Source organism: Theropithecus gelada, chromosome 19 (genome assembly GCF_003255815.1).
Source record: "Theropithecus gelada isolate Dixy chromosome 19, Tgel_1.0, whole genome shotgun sequence".
NCBI lineage: Eukaryota > Metazoa > Chordata > Mammalia > Primates > Cercopithecidae > Theropithecus > Theropithecus gelada.
The window spans coordinates 12,475,632-12,497,348 of record NC_037687.1 but is presented as its reverse complement, the minus strand read 5'-3'; the positions used below and the strand labels follow the sequence as shown (position 1 = coordinate 12,497,348).

The window sequence follows — 21,717 nt, the reverse complement described above, 5'->3', positions numbered from 1 at the left end:
ATAGGAGGCCCCATACAGAGATAGGTTAGCCCCTTTAAGAAGCGGACGGGGTAGGGGCGGAAGACGAGTGAGGGAAATCGATTGGCCAGCTGGGTTTCTCCTCTTATTGGCCGTAGAAAAGTGCTCGGCCCACACCTGGTTGGTCAGTTGCAGGGGGTGTGTGCGGAGGGAGCCAAGAATTAAACAAAGAAATTCTGGCGCGAGCGCTAGGCGTCCTCCCCAACCCAGGAGGCCAGCCTCGAGTTCTCTGAGCGCTGGTTATGGGGAAGATGATCTCCGAGTGGGCGATCTTAGTAAACTTGCCTGCCAGTCTGTCCCAAGAAGCACATGTAGGCCGGGCGCGGTGGCTCACGCCTGTAATCCCAGGACTTTGGGAGGCCAAGGCGGGTGGATCACAGGGTCAGGAAATCGAGACCATCCTGGCTAACACGGTGAAACCCCATCTCTACTAAAAATACAAAAAATTAGCCGGGCGAGGTGGCGGGCGCCTGTAGTCCCAGCGACTCGAGAGGCTGAGGCAGGAGAATGGCGTAAACCCGGGAGGCGGAGCTTGCAGTGAGCCGAGATCGCACCACTGCATTCCAGCCTGGGCAACAGAGCGAGACTCCGTCTCAGGAAAAAAAAAAAAAAAAAGAAGAAGCACATGTCGATACTTGTGACTGTGTGTGTGTGTGTGTGTGTGTGTGTGTGTACTTGTATGATTCTGTGAGTCTATGTGGGTTGTTTTGTTTTGTTTTTGTTTTTTCTTTTTAGACAGGGTCTCATTCTGTCGCCCAGAATGGAGTGCAGTGGAGCGATCATAGCTCACTGCAGCTTCCACCTTCTGGGCTTGAGCAATCCTCCCACCTCAGCCTCCAAGTAGCTGGGACCACTGAAGCATGCCTTCATGCCTGGCTAATTTTTTTTTTTTTGAGACGGAGTCTCACTCTGTTGCCCAGGCTGGAGTGCAGTGACACCATCTCTTCTCACTGCAACCTCCATAGGCAGAACAACTCCGAGGGCTGCTCGTTGCCCATTTTTTTTTTTGTTTGTTTGTTTGTTTAATTAAATGTATTTATTTATTTAAGTATTTTGAGACAGAATCTCGCTCTGTTGCCAAGGCTGGAGTGCAGTGATGCAGTCTTGGCTCACTGCAACCTCTGCCTACCAGGTTCAAGCAATTCTCCTGCCTCAGCCTCCCAAGTAGCTGGTATTACAGGTTTGTGAGCCACCATGCCTAGCCTTTTTTCTTATTTTTAGTAGAGACAAGGTTTCACCATGTTGGTCAGGCTGGCCTCCTGTGATCCACCGCACTCCGGGAGCCACCGCACTCCACCTGTTTTGTCTTTTGTGTAGTGTGTTTGTGGTGCACCCACTCTGATTGTGTATCCGTTGAGAAATGTGTATGTCTCTCAGGACCTATGATGCCATGCCCTTGTGGTTGTCTGTGTTTAACTGGGTGCATCCCCTATGGTTGGGCACTGGTAGCTATGCAACTGTGTGACTAAATAATTACTTATATATTGCAAAAGTGATGGGTGGTGTGATCATATAAAGTGTAGGTTTTGGCTGGGTGAGGTGGCTCACGCCTGTAATCCCAGCACTTTGGGAGGCCAAGGCGGGTGGATCACCTGAGGTCAGGAGTTCGACACCAGCCTAGCCAACATGGGGAAACCCCATCTCTACTAAAAACACAAAAATTAGCCAGACCACCAGGCGCGGTGGCTCACGCCTGTAATCCCAGCACTTTGGGAAGCTGAGGCGGGCGGATCACGAGGTCAGGAGATCGAGACCATCCTGGCTAACACGGTGAAACCCCGTCTCTACTAAAAATACAAAAAATTAGCCGGGTGTGGTGGTGCGCGCTTGTAGTCCCAGCTACTCAGGAGGCTGAGGCAGGAGAATGGCATGAACCTGGAAGGCGGAGCTTGCAGTGAGCCGAGATCACGCCACTGCACTCCAGCCTGGGTGACAAAGCGAGACTCCATCTCAAAAAAAAAAAAAAAAAAAAATTAGCCAGATGTGGTGGTGGATGCCTGTAATACCAGCAACTCGGGAGGCTGAGGCAGGAGAATTGCTTGAACCCAGGAGGCAGAGGTTGCAGTGAGCCGTCATCATGCCATTGCACTCCAGCCTGGGCAACAAGAGTGAAACTCTGTCTCAAGAAAAAAAAAAAAAAAAATTAGCCTTGTGTGGTAGCAGGCACCTGTAATGCCAGCTACTTGGGAGCCTGAGGCAGAGGAATCACTTGAGCCCAGTAGGTGGAGGTTGCAGTGAGCCGAAATCAAGCCACTGCACTCCAGCATGGGTGAGAGAGAGAGAGACAGTCTAAAAAGGAAAAAGTTCTGTGACAATGTATCTGACTCCCCACGTGTGTCTGCTCAATTATAGCTAAATTGTGTCAGTAGGATTGCGTAACTGTGCCTGCCTGTGGATTATGAATTCTGTGTTTTAGGGATTGTTTGGCCATGACATTGTGTAACCAATATAACATGGGGTTGTGTTTTAGTGCCTGGGAATTGTGTGTCTGTGTATAGTCCATATACACAGACAGACACACAATTATATGTGCAGGAATTATATGATCTGATCAGTGTGACTGAGGGACCAGGAACTCATGTCATTATGCAATTGTATGGTCCTGTGAGTAACTGTGTTTTCGTTTTTGTTTTTAGAGATGGGATCTCACTATGTTGCCCAAGCTGGTCTCGAACTCCTGGGCTCAAGCATTCCTCCTACCTTGGCCTCCCAAATTGCTGGGACTTCAGGCATAAGCCACTGCTCCCAGTCTGTTTTGTTTTTGTTTTTTAGAGAGGGAGTCTCGCTCTGTAGCCCAGGCTGGAGTGCAGTGGTGGGATCTTGGCTCACTGCAACCTCTGCCTCCCAGGCTTAAGTGATTCTTGTGCCTCAGCCTCCCAAGTACCTAGCATTAGAGGCATATGCCACCATCTCCGGCCTATTTTTGTATTTTTAGTAGAGAAAGGGTTTCGGCCGGGCGCGGTGGCTCAAGCCTGTAATCCCAGCACTTTGGGAGGCCGAGACGGGCGGATCACGAGGTCAGAAGATCGAGACCATCCTGGCTAACACGGTGAAACCCCGTCTCTACTAAAAAATACAAAAAAACTAGCCGGGCAAGGTGGCGGGCGCCTGTAGTCCCAGCTACTCGGGAGGCTGAGGCAGGAGAATGGCGTGAACCCGGGAGGCGGAGCTTGCAGTGAGCTGAGATCCGGCCACTGCACTCCAGCCCGGGCGACAGAGCCAGACTCCGTCTCAAAAAAAAAAAAAAAAGAGAAAGGGTTTCACTGTGTTGGCCAGGCTGGTCTTGAACTCCTGGCCTCAGGTGATCTGCCAGCCTCGCCCTCCCAAAGTGCTGGGATTACTGGCGTGAGTCATTGTGCCTGGCCCCCCGCCTCCCAGTTTCAAGCAATTCTCCAGCCTCAGCCTCCCAAGTAGCCACGATTACAAGCACATGCCACCATGCCCGGCTAATTTTTGTACTTTTGGCAGAGACAGGGCTTCAACATGTTGGCCAGTCTGTTCTCGAATCTCCCTACCTCCGCTTCCCAAAGTGCTGGGATTACAGGCGTAAGCCACTGCGCCTGGCCTTGTTTTTGTTTATGTCACCCAGGATGATCTGCCAGGAATAAAGATGGCCACCCAACTTTTCTCTTTTTTTTTTTTTCCAGTGACAGAGTCTTGCTCTCTGTCCCCCAGGCTGGACTGCAGTGGTGTGGTCATATTGCAGTGGTGTGGTCATATTGCAGTGTTGTGATTATAGCTCAATGCAGCCCCGACCTCCTGGACTCAGGTGATCCTCCCATCTCAGCCTCCTAAGTATCTGGGACTATGGGCATGCGCCATCACTCACAGCTTTTTGTTGGAAATATAGGTTCTATGTTGCGCAGGCTAGTCTTGAAATCCTGGCATCAAGTGATCCTCCTGCCTCAGTCTTCCAATGAGTGACTATGAATTATGTGTCTGTAATATGTATCCATGTCCCCTTCCCAGGCTCCCAGGGTACCAGAGTGGAGGTCCCTGTTGTAGCAACTCAGATCCTCTCCTCATTTTGGGCAGAATCAAGGAGCAGCCAGGCCCAGAGCCAGGGTACTGGTCTCCTGCAGGTCAGATACTGCCTATGGCTTGGTCCAACGGTCCTATCCCACCCAGGAGGAGACAGGGTCACTTTTCCCATGGCTGCCCCCATCGCACTAAAGCAGCTGGCACTGAACCAGCCTCCATGCAGTCCCATGCAGTGCCACCCGAGGGTCCCCAGTAGACAATGGTGGACCAGTTGGCAGGGGTGTCCTCCTGCTATAGGGCTCAGACCCTGGGAGGTCCCAACCCAGGCAAATTGAAAGCCAGGCTAATTTGAAGACCCAACCCCCAGCCCTCCCCTTCACCGGAGGACAGAGCTCTAGCTGGCCTGGGCCCCCACCTGATAGCAGCCTCCAACGTCTGGGGTGTCTGATAATGCTTGGCGGGGAGTTTGTGCCAAGTCCCGCCATCGGCACGGTTTTTGCTGTTTACTGGGGAGGGGGAGGGCTGTAGAGCCTCAATCAGGGGGACAGGGGGTCTCACAGCTTCTTCCCAGAATACCCTTTCTGCCTTTTCCAGGAAAGTAAACTGAGGGCAGACCCCCAAGTCTCTCCTTCTTTGGAGACCCAATGTCTCCTTTTACCCAGCACCTGGACCCTCAAACCCTGAACCCCTCAACCCCTGATATTTGACTTGGCTTTGGACACAGGGTTAGTCTTCAAGTCCCAACCCCAGACAGGCCAATGTGAAGTTTGTGCCCCAGAAACAGTGACCCCCCCGCCTTGCCTTGCCTCCCCTTATCAGAGGCTGCAGCCAATCAGCTAAGGGCAGAGAGGAGCCCTCGAAGGGGCTATCACAGCCTCAGAGTTCACCAGGCAGCCAAGGAAGAGGAGGCTCGAGGCCCAGGGTGGGCACCAGCCAGCCATGGCCACAGCCAAGACCGCCTTGCCCTCCATCAGCACACTGACCGCCCTGGGCCCCTTCCCGGACACACAGGATGACTTCCTCAAGGTGGGGCCTAGAAGGTGGGGTCTAGGTGGGCTGGCTGGGATCCAGGGCCACAGTCACAGATCTTGGGGTCCAGACCTGCATCTTGCCCTGCAATCAAGGGACTTAACCAGAACTGAGGTACACTCAGTCCAGGCGAGGGGATCTCAGCTTAGTCTGGCAGAGGGTGAGGAGGGTGGTCTAGGGGCTTGAGGTTCTAGGTGTGATCTATTTCTGTAATAGAAAACGAAGGTAGCCTGGACAACATGGTGAAACCCCATCTCTACAAAAAATACCAAAAACTAGTCAGGTGTGGGGGCATGTGCCTGTAGTCCCAGGTACTCTGTAGGCTGATGCAGGAGGATTATTAAAGCCCAAGAGATTAAGGATACAGTGAGCTGCACCACTGCACTCCAGCCTGGGCAAAAGAGTGAGACCCTATCTCAAGAAACAAACAAAAAAAAAAGGAACGAGATCTAGGCTCACAATCTTCCAGATATCAGAGGGAAATGATGAGTGTGTCTGGCGGACATCCAAAATTTCGGAATTATTCTTGTTTTAGGAGACAGGGAAGGAGAGAGATGTTCCAGGGGGAAACTAAGTCAAGGCTGGCACCCTCTCCCCCATCCCCCGCCAGTTTCCCATCTCCAGCAGTTCTGCTACCCCTTCCCCCATCCCCAAGTGTGGTTCCAGATAGTGGAAGTCTTATCTCCTGTCTCCAGCCAGACCTGATCGGCTTCTGTCCCTGGAGCTGGGGGAGAGGGGGGAGAGGGGCGGCTAGAGGGCGGCTAGTGTTGGGGAAGTGGGACAGAGAGACAGGCAAACAGGACCCTTTTCCAAAGCCTCTGGCCAGCCTGTCCCCGTAAGAGTACCCAGCCTGCGATGTCCCTGGGCAGGGCACCTCAGTGTCCACCGAACCTCAAGCTGCCTGCTCCCTCCCGCAGTGGTGGCGCTCCGAAGAGGCGCAGGACATGGGCCCGGGTCCTCCTGACCCCACGGAGCCGCCCTTCCATGTGAAGTCTGAGGACCAACCCGGGGAGGAGGAGGACGATGAGAGGGGCGCGGACGCCACCTGGGACCTGGATCTCTTCCTCACCAACTTCTCGGGCCCGGAGCCGGGTGGCGCGCCCCAGACCTGCGCTCTGGCGCCCAGCGAGGCCCCCGGGGTGCAAGACCCGCCGCCCCCCGAGACTCTGGGCGCCTATGCGGGCGGCCCGGGGATGGTGGCTGGGCTCTTGGGTTCGGAGGATCACTCAGGTTGGGTGCGCCCTGCCCTGCGAGCCCCGGCTCCCGACGCCTTCGTGGGCCCAGCCCTGGCTCCAGCCCCGGCCCCCGAGCCCAAGGCGCTGGCGCTGCAACCGGTATACCCCGGGCCCGGCGCCGGCTCTTCGGGCGGCTACTTCCAGCGGACCGGGCTTTCAGTGCCTGCGGCGTCGGGCGCCCCCTATGGGCTGCTGTCCGGGTACCCCGCGGTGTACCCGGCGCCTCAGTACCAAGGGCACTTCCAGCTCTTCCGCGGGCTCCAGGGACCCGCGCCCGGCCCCGCCACGTCCCCCTCCTTCCTGAGTTGCCTGGGACCCGGGACGGTGGGCACTGGACTCAGGGGGACTGCAGGGGATCCCAGTGTGATAGCCGAAGCCGCGCCATCCAAGCGCGGCCGACGTTCGTGGGCGCGCAAGAGGCAGGCAGCGCACACGTGCGCGCACCCGGGGTGCGGCAAGAGCTACACCAAGAGCTCCCACCTGAAGGCGCATCTGCGCACGCACACAGGTGAGGGGGTGGGACCCGGACATGAGAAAGGGGGTGGCACCCAATGTAGTTACCGGGGAAGAAGGGTTGCAGAGGGCGGGACTTGGACTTGGCTGGCTCTGAGAGTGAGTGCCTCCTTAAATTTTGTGCCCTAGGGGCCTCACTTTGTTCATCCTAGTCCCAGCCCAGACTGAGTAAAGGGGTGTGGCCAGATGCAGGGGACCCGGGGACATGACTGGGCTGACAATAGCGCTTATGACTTCCTCGTCCCCTAGGGGAGAAGCCATACGCCTGCACGTGGGAAGGCTGCGGCTGGAGGTTCGCGCGCTCGGACGAGCTGACCCGCCACTACAGGAAACACACGGGGCAACGCCCCTTCCGCTGCCAGCTCTGCCCACGTGCTTTTTCGCGCTCAGACCACCTGGCTTTGCACATGAAGCGGCACCTTTGAGCCCTGCCCTGGCACTTGGACTGTCCTGGGGATTGGGGATGGGACAAGAAGCCTGTTTGGTGGTTTCTTTACACGGACACGCGTGACACAATGCCGGGTGGTTTTCCCACGAATGGACCCTCTCCTGGACTCGCTGTCCCAAAGATTCACCCAAATATCAAAAACGGACCCATAGACAGCCCTGGGGGAGCCTCCCACGGAAATCCGACAAGTCTTCAGCCACAGGGAGCCACACAGAGATGTCCAAACTGTCATGCAGACCCAGTGAGACAGACCACCAAATAAACGGACTCAGTGGACACTCAGACCAGCTCCCAGATGGCCCTGGACAGCAGGAGAGGGTGTGGGGTGAGGCTTCCCAGAGACCCTGGGTCTAGAAAGGGGCTCCTGAAGGTCCCTTATTGTGGCTGATATTAACTGTCAATGGTTATGGGTCCTATAAAAATGCCCCTCCCAGATAAAGCTTCAGCGTTTGCCTGAATTTTGGGGTTTTGGAGGCTGGAAGATAGCAGGAGGCTGTAAACCTAGAGGTCATATTAGAGGGCCTTACACACCCTCATCTCCTAAACTACAGTGACACCCCTTAACTCCAACAAGCCTCCTTGGGCACTGCAGGCCTTGCTGTCCTCTCTTTTCCCGCCCAGTTCAGGCTGCACCATGTTTGTCTTCTGCCTCAAACCCTGGGGACATTGACAGCAAACATCTCCCTGCATTTGAGAATCCACAGCCTGCGACTGCCCAGGGGGTTCATCTTGCCCACTGCCCAGATAGAGCCAATTTATCCAGACAGACGGATTGCAATAGAGAAAGAGTTTAATCCACATACAGCCAGCTAAATGGGAGATGGGAGTTTTATTACTTGAATCAGCCTCCCTGAAAATTCAGAGGCTAGGGTTATTCAAGAACAGTTTGGTGGGCAGAAGGGCTAGGGAATGGGTGCCTTGATGCAATCATGGGACTGTGGAAAACAGTTGCTGAGTCAGCTTTTGGATAGGGACCATACAGTCACTAGTCTGGGTGGGGTCATCCAGTTGTCAGATATACAAAAAGCCTAAAAAGACATCTAAAAAGGCCAGTGTAAGGTTTTGCAATACTCATGTTATTTGCAGAAATAACTGGGGAAGTTGCAAACCTTGTGACCTCCAGAATAATGGCTGGCCATCTTTGTTTTTGTTTTTGAGATAGAGTCTTGCTCTCGCCCAGGCTGGAGTGCAGTGGTGCCATCTCGGCTCACTGCAACCTCTGCCTCCTGGGTTCAAGTGATTCTCCTGTGTCAGCCTACCGAGTATCTGGGATTACAGGCACGTGCCACCACGCCTGGCTAATTTTTGTATTTTTAGAAGAGATGGGGTTTCGAAATATTGGCCAGGCTGGTTTCGAAATCCTGACCTCAGGTCACCCCCCGGCCTCGGCCTCTCAAAGTGCTGGGATTACAGGCGTGAGACACTGCACCCGGCCAGAATAATGGCTGGTCATAGTTTAACTACTACAACTACATTTTAGCAGAATTCAGGCTCCTCTCATCCTCCTAACCTAGTGCCCTGTCATTATTTCTACAAAGGCAGTTTAGTTTGGGGAAGGGCTATTATCATTTAAGCTATAAACTAAATTTCTCCCAAAATTAGCTTGGGGCTGGGCATAGGTGGCTCCCTCTTTAATCCCAGCAATTTGGCAGGCCGAGGTGGGCAGATCACTTGAGCCCAGGAGTTCAACACCAGCCTGAGCCCCAAGGCGAAACCCTATCTCTACCAAAAACGGCGAAACCCAGGGCATGGTGCTGCATGCCTATAATCCCAGCTACTCAGGAAGCTGAGGCAGGAGGATTGCTTGAACCTAGGAGGCGGATGTTGCAGTGAGCTGAGATCATGCCACTGGACTCCAGCCTGGGTGACAGAGCGAGACAACGTGTCAAAAAAAAAAAAAAAAAAAATGTTGGCCGGGCGCGGTGACTCACGCCTGTCATCCCAGCACTTTGGGAGGCTGAGCTGGGTGGATCATAAGGTCAAGAGTTTGAGACCACCCTGGCTAACACGGTGAAACCCTGTCTCTACTAAAAATACAAAAAATTAGCTGGGCATGGTAGCAGGCACCTGTAGTCCCCGCTACTCAGGAGGCTGAGGCAGGAGAATGGCGTGAACTGGAAAGGCGGAGCTTGCAGTGAGCTGAGATCGTGCCACTGCACTCCAGCCTGAGCAACAGAGTGAGACTCCGTCTAAAAAAAAAAAAAAAAAAAAAAAAAAAATTAGCTTGGCCCCACACCCAGGAATGACCAAGCAAGGGCAGTTTGGGGATTAAGGGCAAGATGGAGTTGGTTTTCTGTTATAATTTTTGCAAAGGCAGTTTCAAGCCAGTACTCAGATTCCCATAGCCCTTTGCCCTGCCATGATCCCTTGAGGCTGAGGTGGGAGAATCACTTGAACCCAGGAGTTCCAGAGCAGCCTGAGCAACATAGTGAGACCCTCATCACCACAATGAACAATTATCTGGGTGTGGTGGCACAGGCCTGTAGTACCAGCTACCTGGGAGGATCATTTGAGCCCAGTAGGTTGAGGCTGCAGTGAACCGTGATGGAGTCACTGCATTCTAGCCTGGGTGAGAAACCATTATCCTGTCTCAAAATAACAAAAACCAAACATAAAGTCACATCTTTGCTAGCTCAGGGAGTCCTGGGGAAAACGTGCAGAATGAAAAAGGGGAGTCTGGGTGGGGTGGATTACATGCCTGTAATCCCAGCACTTTGGGAGGCAAGGCAGGTGGATCCCTTGAACTCAGGAGTTCAGCCTGAGCCACATGGTGAAACCGTGTTTCCAAAAAAACTACAAAAATTAACTGGGCATAGTGGCATGTGCCTGTGATCCCAGCTACTCAGGAGGCTGAGGTGAGAGGATCACTTGAACTGGGGAGGCAGAGGTTGCAGTGAGCCAAGATCATGCTACTGCACTCCGGCCTGGGCAACAGAGTGAGATATTGTCTGGGGAAAAAAGAAAAAAAAAAAGGAAGGAAGGAAAAAAAAAAAAACCCCAAGAAAGAAAAAGGGGAAGATCCACTGGAGCACAAATGCTTCTTAAGAGAACAAAGATCATGGCAGGGCACGGTGGCTCACTCCTGTAATCCTGGCACTTTCGGGGGCCAAGGCGGTTGGATCACGAGGTCAGGAGTTCGAGACAGCCTAGTCAACATGGAAAAACCCCGTCTCTACTAAAAATACAAAAATTAGCCGGGCATGGTGGCACATGCCTGTAATCCCAGCTACTCGGGAGGCTGAGGCAGGAGAATCGCTTTAATCAGGAAGGCGGACGTTACAGTGAACCGAGATTGTGCCATTGCACTCGGGCCTAGGCAACAAGAGTGAAACTCCATCTCAAAAAAAAAGAAGAAGAAGAATAACAAAGGTCACAAGAGTTGGACCCAGGTTGTAGGGCTGGAAATAAAATCAAACTTGTGCCTGATCCAGAAACCAAGGCAGGAGTTGGGTCGAACAGAAGTGCGTGGGCTGGGATTAGCTACCACTAAAAGGAACGGTGACCAGGCTCCAAGAGACGCTGGAGCGCCTGGCCCGTCGTGGGCGTGGTCTGAGCAGACTGGGGGCTGCCTTTTGCCTCTCCAAAACGCAGCGTCGCGTCTCGGGGGAGGAGTCTCTACCCTCGTGATGTCCCCGCCCGGGTTCCCAGGCAAGTTTAGGGAAATAAAAGGTGCCAGGTGCCAGTCCTGGCCTCTGTTGCAACCCATCGCCCCGCAGCCCCGACACAGATTCCTGGATCTCAGCCCTATAGCAGCGATGATCCCGCTGCTGCTGGCCGCGCTGCTGTGCGTCCCCGCCGGGGCCCTGACCTGCTACGGGGACTCTGGGCAGCCTGTAGACTGGTGAGTGTGCAGCGGGGGGCCTACCATCGCCCCGGGATCCGGCGGGGGTCACTCGACCGGGATGGCTGCCTCCTCGGGGAACCCTGGGGTGCTTTCTCTTCCCTCTCCCCTATTTCTGTGCATTCTCCGACCTCCAGGTTCGTGGTCTACAAGCTGCCAGCTCTTAGAGGGTCCGGGGAGGCGGCGCAGAGAGGGCTGCAGTACAAGTATCTGGACGAGAGCTCCGGAGGCTGGCGGGACGGCAGGGGACTCATCGACAGCCCGGAGGGGGCCGTGGGCCGAAGCCTACAGCCGCTGTACCGGAGCAACAGCAGCCAGGTGAAGGGGGCCCGGGGCCAAGTAAGGGTGAAACTCTAGGGCCGCCCTGCCTGGGAGGAATTTCACGTTGTCTCCGTTTATTCGCCCCCAGCTCGCCTTCCTGCTCTACAATGACCAACCGCCTCAAGCCAGCAAGGCTCACGACTCTTCCAAACGTGGGCACACGAAGGGTGAGGACTGGATTGGGGGTTGGGGAGAGACTTGGGTCCCTATACATTTTTCCAGGCTAACCCCTGACTGCATTGGGTGGTTGGGGAGATCTGCGCTGTCAGACCCTGGGCATCTATTCCCTCCAACATTTTTTTTTCTTTTTTTTTTTTAAGACGGAGGGGGTTCACTCTGTCACCCAAGCTGGAGTGCAGTGGCACAATCTTGGCTCACTGCAATCTCTGCCTCTGGGATTCAAGCAATTCTCCTGTCTCAGCCTCCCAAGTAGCTGGGATTAAAGGCGCCCGCTGTCACACCAGGCTAATTTTTGTATTTTTGGTACAGACGAGGTTTCATCATGTTGACCAGGTTGGTCTTGAACTCCTGTGATCTACATCAAGTGATCTACCCACCTTGGCCTCCCAAAGTGCTGGGATTACAGGAATGAGCCACCCTGCCCAGCCAAGTTCCTATACATTTTTCCAAACTCACCACCCCTGATCTCCATAGCCAGGTGGGAGATCTCCCCTATCAGACCTTAGTCATCTTTTTCACCCATTTTATTTTCTTTGAGACAAGGTCTCACCTAGAGTCACCCAGGCTGGAGTGCAGTATCACAGCTCACTGCAGCCTTGACCTCCCAGGGCTCAGGTGATCCTCCTACCTCAGCCTCCCAAGTACCAGGCCTGTCGGTACCCACCACCACGCCTGGCTTTTTTTTTTTTTTTTTTTTTGCAACACTCTCTCTCTATCTCCCAGGCTGGAGTTTGGTGGCGCAATCTCAGCCCACTGCAATCTCCGTCTCCCCAGTTCAAGTGATTCTTCCTCCTCAGCCTCTGGAGTAGCTGAGATTACAGATGTGCCCTACCACGCCCGGCTAATTTTTGTATTTTTTAGTAGAGACGGGGTTTCACCAGGTTGGCCAGGCTGGTCTCGGACTCCTGACCTCAGGTGATTCACCTGCCTCGGCCTCCCAAAGTGCTGGGATTACAGGTGTGAGCCACCACGCCTGGCCTACTTTTTGTATTTTTTGTAGAGTGGAGTTTCGCCATGTTGCCCAGGCTAGTCTCGAAGTCCTGGTTCAAGCAATCCACCCACCTTCACCTTTTAATGTGCTGCGATTGCCGGCATGAGCCGCCACAACTGACCTGTTTCCCTACCTTATATTAATCTTGGCGTTATTCTGGACTATAGGAGTTTACGCCTGCAAAAACTAAGCTCAGCCGTGGTTCTAACACTGCTGGCACCCTCTCTAAGTCCCGCTGCAAACTGAGGGTGTTCCTGGTTGCAGATGACCTTGCTGGGAGGCCTGGAGCAATACCCTCTAATTGCCTTTTTTTGTTTTTTTTTGAGAAGGAGTTTCGCTCTTCTTGTCCAGGCTGGAGGGCAGTGGCGCGATCTCAGCTCACTGCAACCTCCGCCTCCTGGGTTCAAGCGATTCTCCTGCATCAGCCTCCCAAGTAGCTGGGATTACAGGCATGTGCCACCACGCCCAGCTAATGTTGTATTTTTAGTAGAGATGAGGTTTCTCCATGTTGACCAGGCTGGTCTTGAACCCCTGACCTCAGGTGATCTACCCGCCTCAGCTTCCCAAAGTGCTGGGACTACAGGCATGAGACACTGCGTGAGGCCTGCCTTCTTTTTTAAAATTTTTATTTAGTTAGTTATTTACTTACTTACTTGTTTTTGAGACGAAATCTTGCTCTGTGGCCCAGGGTGGAGTGTAGTGGCGGATCTCAGCTCACCGCAACCTCCGCCTCCCAGGTTCAAGCGATTCTCCTGCCTCAGCCTCCTGAGTAGCTGGGATGACAGGCATCCACCACCACGCCCAGCTAATTTTTGTATTTTTAGTAGAGATGGGGTTTCGCCATGTTGGCCAGGCTGATTTCTTTTTCTTTTTTCTTTTTTTTGAGATGGAGTCTCGCTCTGTCGCCCAGGCTGGAGTGCAGTGGCCAGATCTCAGCTCACTGCAAGCTCCGCCTCCCGGGTTTACGCCATTCTCCTGCCTCAGCCTCCCGAGTAGCTGGGACTACAGGTGCCCGCCACCTCGCCCGGCTAGTTTTTTGTATTTTTCAGTAGAGACGGGGTTTCACCGTGTTAGCCGGGATGGTCTTGATCTCCTGACCTCGTGATCTGCCCGTCTCGGCCTCCCAAAGTGCTGGGATTACAAGCTTGAGCCACCGCACCCGGCCGGCCAGGCTGATTTCTAACTCCGACCTCAGGTGATCTGTCCACCTTGGTCTCCCAAAGTGCTGGGATTATAGGCATGAGCCACCGCGGCCGACCTCCTCTAATGCCTTCTTTTGGTCCAGGTGTCCTGCTCCTCGACCACGACGGAGGCTTCTGGCTAGTCCACAGCGTACCTGACTTCCCTCCACTGGCCTCCTCTGCTACATACAGCTGGCCTCATAGCGCCCGTACCTACGGGCAGACCCTGCTCTGTGTGTCTTTTCCCTTCACTCAGTTCTCGAAGATTGGTGAGTGGAGTCAGGGACACAGGATGAGTCCTGGGTTTACCGACCAGAACCTAGAATGATCTTGCATTTCCTCCTCCCCTTGTCCTCCAGGCAAGCAGCTGACCTATACCTACCCCCAGGTTTATGACCACCAGCTGGAAGGGATCTTTGCCCAGGAATTCCCCGACTTGGAGAATGTGATCCAGGGCTACCACGTTAGCCAAGAACCCTGGAACAGCAGCGTCACACTCACATCCCAGGCCGGGGCTGTTTTCCAGAGCTTTGCCAAGTTTAGCAAATTTGGAGATGGTGAGTCTGAAGGTTGAGGGTGGAGAGCTCCTTCTCTGGAGAAGGGGTGACTGGTGCAGCCATGGCTGAGTTCGAGTCAGGGGTAGAGACCGGGTCTGACTGGGAGCTATAATCACATAAGCAGTGAACAGACCTGGGTTCAAACCCTGGGTTCTAGCTGTGTGATGTATAATTTCACCTGAGCCTCAGTCTACTCATCTGAAAAATGGGGATACTGCATCTATTTAAAAAATTGTTATGAATGAAGTGGTACATATAAGGCATTTGGGCACCAGAGGTGGTGCCTCACTCCTGTAATCCGTTACTTGGGAGGCTGAGGCAGGAGGGTCATTTGAAGACAGGAGTTCAAGACAAGCCTGGGCAACATAGCAAGACCCCATCTCTACAAAATTAAAAATTAGCCAGGCAACTTGGAAGGCTGAGGCAGGAGGATAAATTGAGCCCAGAGTTTCAGGCTACAGTGAGCTATGATGACTCCACTGCACTCCAGCCTGGGTGACAGAGCAAGACCCTGTCTTTATTTAAAAATAAATAAATAAATAGGCTGGGTGTGGTGGCTCACGTCTGTAATCCCAGCACTTTGGGAGGCTGAGGCAGGCGGATCACGAGGTCAGTAGATCAAGACCATCCTGGCTAACACGGTGAAACCCCATCTCTAATTTTTGTAAAAGTACAAAAATTAGCCGGGCGTGGTGGCAGGTGCCTGCAGTCCAAGTTACCTGGGAGACTGAGGCAGGAGAATGGCATGAACCTGGGAGGCGGAGCTTGCAGTGAGCAGAGATCATGCCACTGATCTCCAGCCTGGGCGACAGAGCGAGACTGTGTCTCAAAAATAAATAAATAAATAAATAAAAATAAATAAATAGGCCAGGCACAGTGGCTCACACCTGTAATCCCAGTCTAGGCAGGAGGATCACTTGAGCTCAGGAGTTTGAGACTAGCCCGGGTAACATAGTGGGACCCCATCTCTATAAGAAAAATTTTAATTAGTGGGGCATGGTGGCACACGTGTAGTCCCTACTACTCAGCAGGCTGAGATGGGAGAATAGCGCCCAGGAGGTCGAGGCTGCAAGGGAGTCGTGATCCTGCCACTCACTCCAGCCGGGGTGTCAGAATGAGACCTGGTCTCAAAATAAATAATTAATTAATCAAAAACACTTAGGGCTGGACGCAGTGGCTCGCCTATAATCCCAACGTTTTGGGAGACCGAGGCAGGTGAATGACTTGAGCCCAGGAGTTCAAGAACAGTCTGGCCAACATGGTGAAACTCCATCTCTACTAAAAATACAAAAATTAGCTGGGCGTGGTGGCAGGCGCTGGCAGATTACGAGGTCAGGAGTTTGAGAGCAGCCTGGCCGACATGGTGAAATCCCATCTGTACTAAAAATACAAAAATTAGCCAGGTGTGGTGGCGGGCACCTGTAATCCCAGCTACTCGGGAGGCTGAGGCAGGAGAATCGCTTGAATCCAGGAGGCAGAGGTTGCAGTGAGCCAAGATTGCACCACTGCACTCCAGCCTAGGTGACAGAGTGAGACTCCATCTCAAAAAAAAAAATCTGGGAAGGGCAGTTAATATTAATGTCATCATTCCCAGGGCTGGGAATTGACAACGGAGCTCAGAAATATGGAAACTATGGCAGGGCTCAGTGACACATGCCTGTAGTCCCAACACTTTGGGAGACCCAGGTGGGCAGATTGCTTGAGATCAGGTGTTTGAGACCAGCCTAGCCAACATGGTGAAACCCCTGTCTCTTTATTAAAAAATTAACCGGGTGTGGTTGTGCATTCCTGTAGTCCCAACTACTCAGGAGGCTGAGGCAGGAGAATCACTTAAACCTGGGAGGCAGGGGTTGCAATGAGCCTAGATTGCACCAATGCACTCTAGCCTGGGTGACAGAGCAAGACTCCACGTCAAAAAAAAAAAAACAAAAAAAGAAATATGGAAACTGAGCTGAGAGAGGGGAAGTGGCCTAGGGACTCCCTAGCAGTGGCCCTGACCTTACCTGTGCCCTCTCTCCATCCTTTGCAGACCTGTACTCTGGCTGGTTGGCGGCAGCCCTTGGTACCAACCTGCAGGTCCAGTTCTGGCACAAAACTGTAGGCGTCCTGCCCTCTAACTGCTCGGATATCTGGCAGGTTCTGAATGTGAACCAGATAGCTTTCCCTGGACCGGGTGGCCCAAGCTTCAACAGCACAGAGGACCACTCCAAATGGTGCGTGTCCCCAAAAGGGCCCTGGACGTGCGTGGGTGACATGAATCGGAACCAGGGAGAGGAGCAACGGGGTGGGGGCACGCTGTGTGCCCAGCTGCCAGCCCTCTGGAAGGCCTTCCAGCCGCTGGTGAAGAACTACCAGCCCTGTAATGGCATGGCCAGGAAGCCCAGCAGACATTATAAGATCTAACCCTCACAGCCAGGTGCAGTGGCTCACGTATGTAATCCCAGCACTTTGGGAAGCCAAGGAGGGAGGATTACTTGAACTCAGGAATTTGAGACCAGCCTGGGCGACATAGTGAGACTGCAGCTCTGCTAGAACTTAAAAAAAAGTTAGTCGGGCATGGTGATAAACGCCTGTAGTCCCAGCTACTGAAGCCAGAGGAACGATTGAACCAGGGAGATCATGGTCACAGTGAACTATGATTACTCCAACCTCGGTCACCCTGTTTCAAAAAAAAAAAAAAAAGGTAGGGGGGTGGGCGCAGTGGTTCACATCTGTAACTCCAGCATTTTGGGAGGCTGAGATGGGTGGATCACTTGAGGTCAGGAGTTCCAGACCAGCCTGGCCAACATGGTGAAACTCCATATCCATTAAAAATATTTAAAAATTAGCCAGGCATGGTGGCATGTATCTGTGGTCCCAGCTACTCGGGAGGCTGAGGCAGGAGAATTGCTTGAACCCAGGAGGCAGAGGTTGCTGTGAACTGAGATAACGCCACGGCACTTCAGCCTGGGTGACAGAATGAGACTCCATCTCAAAAAAAAAAAAAAAAGGAAAAGAAAATCTAAGGGCTCAGGAACCAGTTTGGACTTGATTTTGAATCCCAGTTCATCCCCTTCCTAGCTGTGTGACCTTGATTGTGTGCCTTAACTGCTCTGTGACACAGTCTGTCTGCAAAATGGAAACATAATACCTGCCATCAGGATTGTTGAGGAGTAAATAAATGGAAATTGGTGGACGAGGCTGTTAACCTTTTCTTCAGGTGGACGCTGGGACACAAGAGCATTGCAGCATCAATTCTCCCCCTAAAGGTTTGGGGACAGTTGGTGCAGAGGTGAGACCAGAAGTGGGACCACAGGAGGTGTCTATCCGTCTATCCCAAATTCCCTCCACTCTCCATGGTAACCAGAACTGGAGTCCCACCTCCCAAAAAGCACCTGGGCATGGGGTGGGGTCGTGTGATGATGTCTCGCCTTGCCTGGAGTGAGCCCCAGAAAACTCACGCAGCACGGACGCACTTTATTTATATGTGTACATATGTATACAGGAGGCTGTACAGCGTGGGGCCAACACCCACCTTAGCTATGGTCCCGGGGGTGCGGGACTGGACACTCCTTTTTTGGTCAGGCCTGCTGGGGGCAGAGCTTCAGCAGGGCACCGGGAGGTCAGCCCCACTTCAGGCTTGGTGCCCGAGCCCAAGAGGGAAGCCGGTGGGGCTGGGGTCACTGCACTGCTGGGTGCACTGCACTTCGCCTGGGCTAGGGAGGGTGTCTGGGGCTCCGGGGAGAGCTTTGGGGAGGCAGGCTTGGAGCGAGGCCCGCTCAGCGTGGTGCGCTCCTCCACCACTTCCAACACCCAGCGCTCCCGGCCCCTGGGGGCCTCGGGCACAGAAGGCGCCAGGGGTGCGGGTTCCTGCAACCCCTTGGAGTCCGCGCCCAGAGGCTGAGGCGCCACAGCCTTAGTCCCAGGCCGCGCAGGCTCTACGACAATGGGTACCAGGGGCGTGCCCGCCTCGCCAGAGCTGCTGCGCCGGCCCGTCTCGTGTTCCTGCACCGGGCTCAGCGCCGCCTTGGCCACAGCCCTGGCCATCCCGCCAGTGCCATCCTCCGTCTGCACGCTCTGATGCCGCGTGCAGCTGATGTCCCGCTCCAGGGTCCGGCCCCCGGGGGTCGTCGCACGGGGCGGGGTGCACGCCTCGGCGCCCCCCGGGGATTCCTTCTCCTTGCTCGATGCTTGTGGCCTGGAGGCACCCTCGGGCAGCAATGGGTCCGCGCCCAGGCTCAAAGGTGACTCCTGTCGGCCCAGGCGGCGGACGGCGACCTGCCGGGGCGCACCAGGGCCTTCGACTGGGGGCGTCTCGCCGTCGGACTCGGCAAGGCTATGCAGCGCCAGCTCGCCATGGAAGTCCTTGCGGAAATCCGGGTGGCCCACCTCGAGGCTGTGTTTGCGCAGTGCGCCCTTCTTGTCCGCGCTCAAGGAGGCTCCCAGCTTCTCGGCCGACTGCACGCGCTTAAGGAGCGGCGAGCGAGGGGGCTCGGCACTCTTGGGGCGCGGGCGCACGACTGGAGGCGATGAGTGCAGTTTGGCCGGGAAGCTCTGCGTAGTGTGCGAGCTGCCCACTGTGTGGCCCGGCAGTGGCGGCGGTGACGCCTGCGTGGGGGACGGCGTGTGTGCCAGCGGCGACAGAGGGATGTTGCCGGCCGACTTGCATCGCGCAGAGCGGTACTGGCGGTGGAGCTTTGGCGACAGTCCGTGCAGCGTGCTGGGCCGAATGTGGTGCGACGCGGATGACGCAGGCGAGTTAGGCGTGCTTGAGGCTGGGGAGCTGCTCTGGGATGAGGCGCCTGCAGGTGACAGGAGGTGAAGCGAGTGAATACAGCCCGAGCACCAGCCAGGCCACCCTGCGCACCAGCCCGAGCACCAGCTAGGTCCCGGCGCAGGTGTAAGAGGTAATACCTAGGTAGGCGGAGTCAGGCGTGGAGCGGTAGCTGTGCGTGGGCGAGCGTGCCGGCAGCCCGTGCGTAGGCGAGCCCGGGAGACTATCGCTGGATGACAGCGAGCGGTTCAGCGACGACAGCGAGCGGCTAGTATGCAGCAAGTTCGACTGCTTCGTGATCTTCCGGAAGAGGGAGCTGCGCTTCTTGCTGCGGGACAGGGAGGGGGCCAAGCGTCCTTGACCTGGAAGCCGGAGCTCAGGGCTCCTCCCACTTCACGGTCTCACCACTGTAACCTCCCACCCCTTCTGGCCCTTCCCTCTCCAGATACAACCCACCTATCAAGACAAAGAACTTCCTTTAGCTCAGTGCTGCTTGGCTCCTCCCACTTCAGTCCCCACCCCCGCTTTGGCCACTCCTAGTCCAACCTAGAAACAAGCATCCAAACAAAACCAACCTATTCTGCTCCGCCCACCTCTCTAGCTCCTCCCTCTTCCGCTACAACCCACCTATCAAGGTAGAACGTCCTTTAGCTCCTCCTACTTCAGGCCCTGCCCAACTTTAGGCCACTCCCAATCCTGGCTACAAACACTCATCCAAACTGGTCCGATCTCGGCTCACTGCAAGCTCCACCTCCTGGGTTCACACCATTCTCCTGCCTCAGCCTCCCGAGTAGCTGGGACTACAGGCGCCCGCCACCACGACCGGCTAACTTTTTTGTATTTTTAGTAGAGACGGGATTTCACCGTGTTAGCCAGGATGGTCTCGATCTCCTGACCTCATGATCCTCCCGCCTCGGCCTCCCAAAGTGCTGGGATTACAGGCGTGAGCCACCGCGCCCGGCCTTAATTTTTGTATTTTTAGTAGAGACAGGGTTTCATCATATTGGCCAGACTGGTCTCGAACTCTTGATCCCCAGATCTGCCCATCTCGGCCTCCCAAAGTGCTGAGATTACAAGTGTGAGCTACCGCGCCCAGCCCGTAGCCCCTCGTAATTGTTTGTCCTCTTCTCTTTGCTTGTTGGTCACTTGTTCCCGCCACCTTTCCCGTGCTCTTCCCTTCTCCATCCTCACCTGTGCCCCTCCCGCCTGAGTTCCACCCACTGCTCAAAGATTAAGCTGTTTACAGCTGTGCCCACCTCTCCTGGCCCTCCTTGGCGGAGGGTCGTTTGTTCCTCCGAGCCATTTTGGCCTTGTAGCTGCTGCGCCTTGCGGGACCAATGCGGATAGAGGTATTTTCGAAGGGCGTTGTGGTCACTGCTACCTTGTTGCCACTCTGGGGGAAGAATGGGGGAAAATACTCTGCTAGGGGTTGCTCAGGCCTCCCCCACCCTCTGCCCAGGGTGCTTCCTTCCCTGCACTCACCTTAAGGATCAGCTCCACGACCTCAGGATGCACCATGCCATGCACAGGCTCCCCATTCACGTGGGTGATGAGGTCCCCAGCACAGAGTCCTGCCTCCTGGGCTGGGCCTCCTTCCTCCACGTGCTGGGGAAAGAGCAACCCACAGGGGCAGGGTTAGTGGGATTGGTAACAAGGAAAGCTCCTAAACTTATATGCAGTACATTTAGTTCTCCATGCACTAGAATCCTGATAACACCTTGTGAAATAACAACTATTCCTACCCATTTTTTTTTTTTTTTTTTTTTTAGACAGAGTCTCACTCTGTCACCCAGGCTGGAGCACAGTGGTGTGATCTTGGCTCACTGCAACACCCGCCTCCCAGGTTCAAGCGATTCTCCTGCCTCAGCCTCCCAAGTAGCTGAGATTATAGGCATGCGCCACTACCTCCAGCTAATTATTTTTTTATTTTTATTTTTTGAGACGGAGTCTCTTGCTCTGTCACCCAGGCTGGAGTGCAATGGCACGATCTCGGCTCACTGCAATCTCTGCCTCCTGGGTTCAAGTGATTCTCCTATCTCAGCCTCCTGAGTAGCTGGGATTATAGGCACCTGCCACCACGCCCGGCTAGTTTTTGTGGGGTTTTTTTGTTTTTTGGTGTTTTTTTTTTTTTTTTTTTGTATTTTTAGTAGAGATGGGGTTTCACCATGTTGGTCAGGCTGGTCTCGAACTCCTGACCTCGTGATCTGCCCGCCTCAGCCTCCCAGAGTGCTGGAATTACAGGCATGAGCCACTGCGCCTGGCCAATTTTTGTATTTTTAATAGAGACGGGGTTTCACCATGTTGGCCAGGCTGGTCTCGAACTCCTGACCTCCAGCGATCTGACCACCTCAGCCTCCCAAAGTGCTGGGATTACAGGCCTGAGCCACTGCGCCTGGACTATTCTCCCCATTTTGCAGATGAAGAAACAGACTCGGCCAGGTGCTGTGGCTCACGGCTGTAACCCCAGCACTTTGGGAGGCGGAGGTGGGCGGATCACGAGGTCAAGAGATCGAGACCATCCTAGCCAACATGGTGAAACCCCGTCTCTACTAAAAATACAAAAATTAGTTGGGCATGGTGGCACGTGGCTATCTGTAGTCCCAGCTACTCGGAAGATTGAGGCAGGAGAATGGCTTGAACCCAGGAGGTGGAGGTTGCAGTGAGCCAAG

General features: G+C 54.3%; 3 protein-coding genes across 4 annotated transcripts in view; 2 read left to right on the top strand and 1 right to left on the bottom strand.

Annotated features, from left to right (window-relative positions):
- Positions 1-4,881: 4,881 nt before the first annotated feature.
- Positions 4,882-7,663, top strand: KLF1 (Kruppel like factor 1). The gene is made up of 3 exons (XM_025368533.1): positions 4,882-5,025; positions 5,946-6,771; positions 7,026-7,663. The coding sequence occupies exons 1-3, from the start codon at positions 4,939-4,941 to the stop codon at positions 7,199-7,201; spliced, it is 1,089 nt and encodes a 362-aa protein (XP_025224318.1). The 5' UTR covers positions 4,882-4,938; the 3' UTR covers positions 7,202-7,663.
- Positions 7,664-10,822: 3,159 nt separating this feature from the next.
- Positions 10,823-17,468, top strand: DNASE2 (deoxyribonuclease 2, lysosomal). 2 transcript variants are annotated; one of them, XM_025368134.1, is made up of 6 exons: positions 10,823-11,065; positions 11,203-11,383; positions 11,475-11,553; positions 13,843-14,007; positions 14,098-14,295; positions 16,325-17,468. In XM_025368134.1, the coding sequence occupies exons 1-6, from the start codon at positions 10,851-10,853 to the stop codon at positions 16,696-16,698; spliced, it is 1,212 nt and encodes a 403-aa protein (XP_025223919.1). In that variant the 5' UTR covers positions 10,823-10,850; the 3' UTR covers positions 16,699-17,468. The 2 variants fall into 2 exon arrangements, with proteins under 2 accessions (XP_025223919.1, XP_025223920.1); XM_025368135.1 differs by lacking the exon at positions 13,843-14,007 and having other exon boundaries at positions 16,325-17,122.
- A 263-nt stretch (positions 17,469-17,731) lies between these two features.
- MAST1 (microtubule associated serine/threonine kinase 1) overlaps positions 17,732-21,717 on the bottom strand; it is a 38,539-nt gene continuing 34,553 nt past the window's right edge. The window contains exons 23-26 of the mRNA XM_025368129.1: positions 20,531-20,653; positions 20,305-20,441; positions 19,189-19,376; positions 17,732-19,076 (exon numbers count right to left, since the gene is read on the bottom strand). Of these exons, the coding sequence (XP_025223914.1) occupies positions 17,815-19,076; positions 19,189-19,376; positions 20,305-20,441; positions 20,531-20,653 (1,710 nt within the window). The 3' untranslated portion in view covers positions 17,732-17,814. The remainder of the gene's footprint in view (positions 19,077-19,188; positions 19,377-20,304; positions 20,442-20,530; positions 20,654-21,717) is intronic.